At 44.1% G+C, this 8233-nt stretch overlaps 1 protein-coding gene across 1 annotated transcript in view; it reads right to left on the reverse strand.

Annotated features, from left to right (window-relative positions):
- Positions 1 to 8233, reverse strand: part of LOC120784049 (potassium channel subfamily T member 2) — a 34726-nt gene that overhangs the window by 1631 nt on the left and 24862 nt on the right. The window contains exons 14-28 of the mRNA XM_040117477.1: positions 8109 to 8217; positions 7909 to 7965; positions 6491 to 6643; positions 6148 to 6401; positions 5369 to 5693; positions 5176 to 5281; positions 4924 to 5096; positions 4337 to 4408; positions 4028 to 4162; positions 3804 to 3915; positions 2775 to 2876; positions 2613 to 2696; positions 2395 to 2523; positions 1164 to 1509; positions 19 to 103 (exon numbers count right to left, since the gene is read on the reverse strand). Coding sequence (XP_039973411.1) covers positions 19 to 103; positions 1164 to 1509; positions 2395 to 2523; positions 2613 to 2696; positions 2775 to 2876; positions 3804 to 3915; positions 4028 to 4162; positions 4337 to 4408; positions 4924 to 5096; positions 5176 to 5281; positions 5369 to 5693; positions 6148 to 6401; positions 6491 to 6643; positions 7909 to 7965; positions 8109 to 8217 — 2242 coding nt within the window. The remainder of the gene's footprint in view (positions 1 to 18; positions 104 to 1163; positions 1510 to 2394; positions 2524 to 2612; positions 2697 to 2774; positions 2877 to 3803; positions 3916 to 4027; positions 4163 to 4336; positions 4409 to 4923; positions 5097 to 5175; positions 5282 to 5368; positions 5694 to 6147; positions 6402 to 6490; positions 6644 to 7908; positions 7966 to 8108; positions 8218 to 8233) is intronic.

The raw sequence follows: 8233 nt of genomic DNA on the forward strand, positions 1-8233 counted from the left end.
TCGGCTTGGTGCACTCACACAACATCGTGAAGTTCCAGCCTGGTGTCTGGAGAAGGGTTGATGAGGATGTACGACAGTCTGTTCCCTTGGTCTGTCATCCCATCTAACACAGGAAGAAAAGAGTGTGAGTGAGACAGGAAATAAAAATAGGCACAGGATATACAGCAGGCTGTGCTACATCCGAACACACAGAATAAAGGCTACGTTACAGTGAGTCACAAGACAGGAAGACACATTGAGATAAAAATGGATACAGGCGGAGTACATAGAGAGTAACAGACAGTAAACAAACAGTGGTGGAAGAGGTGCTCAGGTCCTTCACTTAAGTAAAAGTACCATTACAACGATGTGGAAATACTCCATTACAAATAACGGTCCTGCATTGCAAATCCTAATTAAGAAAAAGTACAGAAATGTTATCAGCAAAATGTTCCTCAAGTACCAAAGTAAAAGTACTCATCCTGCAGAGAAATGTGTCCTGTGAGTGATTAGTTATTATATATGACATTATTAGATAATGGCGCGGATACATTAATGTGCATGCAGCATTTTAGCTGGTCAAGGTGGAGCTAGTTTTAACTGCCTCTTATAAAGTTAGGTAGTTTTGTCCAGTGGTTCCTAATCCAAACTAGAGGTCGGGTCCCTTCCAGTGGACCACAGGATAAATCTGAGTGGTTGTGAGATGATTAAAGGGGTAGAAAAGGAGAAAAAACAAAGTTCTGCTGCACAAATTTGTATTATTTTGCTGGAATGTTCCCCAATCTTTGCTTAAATATTGAATAATTTAAGCTTGTAAACATCTGAAACAAGACAAGGAGCACACAACTAGACACTGCTATTTTTTAAGGGGTAACAAGCCAATCTAATTTTTAAAGATGCATTTTATTTTATAAGCTTATAATATGTTATTTATGTAAATCTTAATTTGTAAAGTAACTAATAACTATAGTTGTCAAATAAATGTAGTGGAGTGAAAAGTAAAATATTTAGCGCTGAAATGTAGAGAAGTATAAAGTAGCAGAAAATGGAAATATTTTAGCAAAGCGAAGGTATTTAAATTTGTACTTGAGTAAATTTAGTTCAATTCCAGCACCAGTAAACAGTAGATCTGTTCTTGAGATCAGGAGCAGAATAGTTTCATACACACAGTGAAACAGACTCACTGAATCCAGTTGGAGAAAGGCCCAAATGTTTCATCCTTGTTCGCACCAGGGCGTTGAGTTCCTGTCTCTCCGAGCGCCTGAACAGGGTCAGTCTCTGCTGGCTGATCCTCTCTGCCGCACTACCCGGACCCCCCTTGGCCCCGCTGGAGCCCCGACCCCCTTTCCTGCTCAGCCGCCGTGCCCACTGCATGCTCTTCCTCCTGAGCAGCGGGTGGTCTGAGGAGTGGGAGGAGGACGAGATGGGCTCCGAGGAGGTGGAGTTGCGGTGTGCGCCGGTCCGGGACAACAGGGGTTCTCTGGGTTCTCTGGTGTCCTCGTAGTCTTCCACTGTGATGGATACCTGGGACTGAAACACACGCGTAGCCACATATTCACACATCCTAACCTTTCATTTCCTCATGCTGTGTAATCAACCTGTTATCACGCAGATTTTATTAAGTCAGTTCTTCACCAGTGGTGGCTCAAGAGGAATTAATACTTTCTTATCATGGTAGAAATGATGCACATGATGAAATGATGTACAAGATAAACTCTGCTGCATATATTGAATAGTCCAACATTGTTAAGTATCTTCTGTGCAACCGAAAAGAAACAACATGCCCCTAGTTTTGCTTTGAAAAATGTCAATCAATTCCACAATTGGAAAACTGTAAATCCTCACTGCAACATGATTAATACAGGATATGATTTCTTTCTCGTTTGTTTTTCATAATTGTAACACGAGGATCTCCTCTGTTTAAGACCTGACTGTCTTCGTATCTGACTCTGTCTTCATAGCTCTGCATCCATTTGTTGGCAAAGCACGGACAAATTCAATTAGCATTTGGAAAAATTACTCTATTTAATTGAACCTTAGAGGGGACATCCGCTTTTTTGTATCCTACTTGTAGTTAATCAAAGAAATGGTGACACTGTACTAACCAGGAGCAAGAGAGTGAAAGTTTTTATAGCCGAGAAAATCTTTAGAAAGTGTCTTTTGTTTTAAAAAAAATTTTTTTTTACGTATAATTTCTCATAATCCTAAAAATATCATGAGTGTATGAATCAACCCTCCGGCCTTTCCTTTCTTTTTATTTTCAGCCATACTACTGTTAAGGTTTAACAGAAATCATCAGTGTTTTGTTTGTTGCTCCAACTCCTTCTTTTTGTGGGGTGTAATGAACACTGTGGTCTCTGGGGGCCCTCTAAGGGTCTAGCAGGGCTAGGAAACTAGGTAACATCAGTAGCTGACCTCAGAGACTGGAAGCTTTTGGGCCTCTGTCCGATAGATGCCTATGGGTATGTCTCCGGTGGAGGAGCACAGTTTCTGGTAGAGCCTGCCGTAGGTGCGGATCCACAAGTCATCCTCTGTGATTTTCATCTAGAAAACAAACAACACAATAACCAGCCTCAGAGGCACTTTGCAGTCCACGCAGACTGAATTCCGGCGGTTTGTGTCCAGCTACTTACTGCACAGAGGAAACCTGAGCCAGGCATGGAGTCTAAACCCAGCAGCAGCCTGGCGATGGAGATCATGTAGTCCTTCACAAAGGACTGGAGGGAGCAAACAAGTCAGCAAAAACAGATCATATTTAGGATTTTTGTTATTCAGTGAGAGCGTGTTTGTGATACCTGGTAGAGTAGAGTGTCCAGCATGCTGACGCTGAACACCTTCCCTGCAGCAAAGGGCAGGCGGAACATAAACACCAGGTTGGACCCCTTTTCCCTTTCCTTCTGTAGATCACACACACACACACACACACACACACACAGACACACACACAGACGCACACACACACTTTTTGGATTACACTAGCCCTCGAAGAGGTGAGACGATGTAAAAGAGATAGTAGAGACGATGTGTTGTAAGTTTTTACAGTTTACACAGTTTGAAAGCATAATCAAGAAACCTGCATGTAGAATTTTTTTTTTCACTTTAGAAGCCTATTTATTTTCAAGGCATCCGGCCTTTCCCAGCATGCACTGGGGTGAAGGCCAGACTTTTTTTTCCCTCAGAGTTCCCACTGCATCTGACTTGCATATTTTTGTAATGTGGTATTAAACAAACACCCCCCCAAAAAAAAAACACGTAATCAGGCATAGCAGAAGTAAGGAAAAGGCCAGAAATCCACCAAAGGTCCTTCCTGCTGCGAGGCAAAACTGCTAGAAATTTCAAAAATAGTCAGCTCATAATAACCCTAATCCCAGATCGGAATTCTTTTTAAGATATGATGTCAAGCAGTGACTAATTTACTGATTTGTTGATAAATGTTATTGATGCCCGAGAGCGGAATTCATTAGCTGCCACACAGAGAACGATATTAACAACCACAGTTATTTAAAAAGGCAACTAGCAATTGAGTGAAAAGAACAAACACCACAAGGCTATAATCAGTTACAAATGTTCTCTAGAAACTTTACTGTGGCTATGACAAATGATCTCTGCAGCTTATCAAATTAAAACAAAGCAACATTAGCAGCCCGATGCAGCTCGATGGATGTATTTCTAAATCCACTCAGCATGCTAAATAAAGAACTGCTCTCGTAATGGAAAACAGGCTGCCGAGTTTGTTCTCATTGTTTTTCATTATGACCCCTGAAGTCTGGGTCGAGGGAATGAGAGAGAAATAGAGAGGACGTTTGAGAGTGTGAAGCTTTTACCTTTTCCAGCTTGGAGAGAGCCAGAGAGTAGTGGTCTTTAACTTTGAACTGCATGAAGCGCATGTTGGCCGGGTGTGTGAGCTCCGTGATGATACTAAGAGCTGGGAAAAGTCTGAGAGGAAGAAGAAGCGCAGAAGCAACAGGTGAAAAAGAAAAAGAAAAAAGAAAACACTCACTTTTAACCAAGCGTGTGACATTGCAAAGCAAGTCTAGGCAAAGCACACCTGAAGAGGGTCTGGACGTTGACGATGGTCTTTGCATCAGCCATGTAGTCCTCCTCTGCAATCATGGAGCTCTCCTTGTCGACCACCACCATGGTGTCGGCGAAAGTCACTCCACATCGAAGCAAACTGTCCAGACTGTGGAGAGGGTGAGAGAGAAAGATGGGAGAAAGATCAGTGTTGAGGGGCAGGAAGAATAAATCAAAGAGCAGTCTAAGCAATTTGAAAGAGGAAGAATTAGTCAAATAAAGTCAAAGATGAAAAAGAAGAAGAACAAGAGTTAAAACATCCAGGTGCTTTGGTCTGTCTTACTTGTCGATGGAGCCCACTGTGTAGAACACCATGGGGAACCAGCAGATCGCCTCCAGGAAGTCTGCTTCAGGTCTGAACCAATCAAAACATAAATGGTCTTGAGATTTCCACCAGCAGAGATTTATTCGTGCCATGGTGAAGAGCTAACGCAGAGAGAGACCCCCCCGCACTCAGCCTCAGAAATACAACGTAGCCAAACTGCCTGCAGAGAAAGCTGAAAATAACAGCACTACACTGGAGTGACTCAGCTTTTTATTGCCTTTTTATTGGCTTCTACTCTCATTTGGCTGACTGCGTTTGTGTACCAGCCACAAAAAACGACACAGGATTGTGGAGCGCGCTGTCCTGAATGCATTCAGCATTTCACAAATCATGTTTACTGTGACCTTAAATAGCTCAGATTTTCTCCTCCACTGGCTATTTAAAGAGGAACCCATTTTACCATCCTGCACAACCTAGATTTTTTATTGCGGCTATCATGCTCACAGCAATTTTGGGCAACACTAACATGTAACCTACTTCAGTCTGAAGCTGGTTTTACAAGCATGGCCACCACATCACACCAAATACTGTAGATGTGTCCTTACACGCTCTCCAGCAGCAGCACAATGGGGTTGAGCTCCTTCCTGGGTCGGTAGTAGGCCCGTAGAGGCACGATGAAGTTGTAGAGACCGTTCCCTGCGCTCTCCGCGGACACAATGATCAATTTGTTTTTGAAGCCATAGGAGCGGGCATCCTCAAAAGGGATGTGGTGGCAAGCCTAAGGAGAGACAGAGAGCAGAAGATGACGGCAACGTGACCTTGTAAAATAAAGACAGCGAGCCATTTAAATCCCATACCTTGTCCATACGCAGGCAGCAGAAAGGCATCTTTTCTTGAAGAAGGTGGCACAGCGCAGGCGAGCTGCCGATGTACGGAGAGTTCAGCGGGTACCCCTTCACCCACCTGCGGCACAAGCCCAGTTTCCTCTGAATACTGTCACATTTCAACATCCCAGTGAACACAAATCCAAGCAGCATCCTCAGTACTTACTCGCACTGTCGACCCCACCAGTGGGCGCTCTCGTCTCTGTCGCTGTCCTCCTTGCCCTCCTCTCCTCCCTCGTCTTCCGATTGGTCTCCTAATAGGTCAAAGGTGGGGTTGTTGACTCCATCTACCAGCTCCAGGACAGGGGCGATGCTGTGCCGTCGCTCCTCGGCTGAGTCTCCCATGGCAGGTAGGGCCAAGGTGTTAGCACCACCCATCTCCGCCCTGGAGCTGCTCCTGCTTCCTCTACCGCTGCCGAGGCCCGAGCCCCCCGGGTCCTGCCCTTCTGGGCTGCTGTCACTGGAGTCCTGCAGGTCGATGGCCACTGTGCCTGAAGCATGCACACACACACACACAACCGCAGTGTTTATCAAGGCGGAGATCAAGTTAAAGGTTCAAACACAATACATGATGTGTTTGCACAGATCTCTGTGAAAGCCAGAGCGAGAGCTTTGAAAAGGAGTGAGCTGGACAGTTTCATTGTTGTCCACCAGGTGGTGTGTTTGTAAAACCACAGTATCTGACATTTCAGTTTATTTGGCAGTGGCTCCTGTCAAGTGTGACTTATAAGCAGATACATGTTAATTCCTCTGCAGAGCTATGAATATCTTTAGTCACCAGACAGGTTGTAAATGTGAGAACTGCATAATGTTGATGCTGTGACTGTGCTGCTGTGTAAGACAGTTTAAGGTCAGGTTTGCATGTTTGACCGACAAAGACAACCGCAAAAAGAAGACCAGTGTGTAAATGTTACACAGTACTTGTGTTGTGCCCAACTGACTGACCCATGCTGGCGATGATACTGTGGACTGGCAGACGGGTGAGTCCATGGTAGATGGTCTGGTGTACTCCCCTGGCATTTCCTCCCGTGCCGCCCCATGATGGCTCCCTCTGGCCCCTGACAAATGCTGAGTTCTCCTCTTTGGAGATATTGATGTAAAAGCACATGTCAGAGGCCCCCATGATGTGGCAGGGTCCAGGGTTCAGCAGGATGTTGGTAGTGTCCAGTCTGCGTACGCCAATCAAACACACTCCGTACCTGCAGTCACAGAGACAAGATCAGCTCTGAACCATGCAGGCCGGTGTGTGTGTGTTCTCATTTCTTGGCTTTTTCACGTGAGGACTTACTTTTTGTGAGCATGAAAGGAGGCGAAGGTGAAACTCTTGCCCTGGTATTCCCCAAAGAATTTACTTTCCTCCAGGCGGATGTGATGCACCTCATTGGCTGAGCAGCGGCGGTAGGTTCGGTGCCATTGGTCCGCCGAACATGCACCGCCCTCCCTGAGACAGTGAAAGAGCATTGATTGGCCTTGTGGCCGTTGACATTTAAAACACGCAACTCAAAGCTTCCAGCTAAGCACCAGGGCCACATCAGAAGATTTTCCACTCAAGGTTGCAGAAGTAACATCTTACATCATTGTCAGAGCTGCTGATCAATACTTCAATCAGCACATGGATGCTGGCAAGGACACCCAGCCCGACTTAACAGATGTACACATTCACACAATTAAGCGGACAACCGGTTTCTCAAGGGGGTACGGCTTTAGACGCAGAGGCTAAAGAGGTGATAACAGGAAACAAGGTTGCGGGGGCAGTGCAAATGTGGGTGGCCTGCGACAAAGACTCCATTATATAAACAAGTGTTATACCAAATCTGCAGTTTAAAGGAACTAAGTGCAAGGCAGGGGGGGAGGAGGACAAATCCTAGTCATGTAGCATTGTCACAGCCAACAAACCAAATGGCACCAGGTCCTGATATAGAAGCATACTTATGAAACACTCATTAGCCACCATCTTTACATATGCATGTATTTTCACACATAATCAAAGAGCTTATCAGCTATCTTGGCTATCCATAATTGAAAAATAGTTGTATTGTACTACCTTATATACAAACATTACTAAAAAAAAACCTTTAACAACAGAAATATTATTGACATAAATTAGGTTGCTTTCTTTATTTCATATAACCTACCAGTACAACTTCAGGGATGATAGTAGGTTTGTTTTTTGTGTGGACAACCTTTTGTTTACATTGGTATGTAAGATGTAACCCAAAGAAAGGTTCCAGTAAAAATTGGAGTATTATTCTTGGAGAGTATTTGTGGTCAACTCTTTAACCACCACAACAACAACAACCAAAAATCTTATTAAATTCTATTAAGATTTTCAATCACATGTATTGTTCTGTTTCAGGCCTAATGGCAGAAGAGGTGACTAACTAAGCAAGACCTTGTGAATCAAACAGTTTGCCCAGATAAAATTGTGGAGCTGATTATGATCACTTCTGCATGAAGTGGTGAACTGAAACTTGTGAATGCACCACCAACACACACACTCTTCCGTCTGTCTTGCATAGATTTGTGTAAAGCTTCACAAACATAGTTTAGACAACAGTTTACTGATGTCACATGCCCTATTTTCTATGTATTTTAATTCAGATGTTTCAAAGAACTTGCAGCCCTTTTGAACATTAAACGTCAGCCATTTTGATCACCTTAAATGACAGAATTCCTGGGCGTGAATACAGATAAGAGGCATCCTACCTGTTGAGGGCTTGAAAGGCTCCCACACGTTGCTTGAAGGCCTCCTGGGGTGCCGTTCTGAAAAACAAAAAAAACAAAAATGAGTGACAGTGAGGAGACAAGACGCAGCTTGGTTCAGTTCACTATATCTGCTGTATATTTGACTGTAAGAACAATCAAAAAGAAAGAGTGATGGGGAGAGAGTAAGCAAGTGTACTCACTGTCCTCTGGACGAGTGGATCAATAGAGTAATGAGTGTCGAGGTACCAGGGCACACGCAGTTTAAAGCCAGCATGGCATACTTAAACTCCTCTTCACACACCACATGATCTGCATACACAGTAAA

This window comes from Xiphias gladius, chromosome 3, assembly GCF_016859285.1.
Source record: "Xiphias gladius isolate SHS-SW01 ecotype Sanya breed wild chromosome 3, ASM1685928v1, whole genome shotgun sequence".
Lineage (NCBI taxonomy): Eukaryota > Metazoa > Chordata > Actinopteri > Istiophoriformes > Xiphiidae > Xiphias > Xiphias gladius.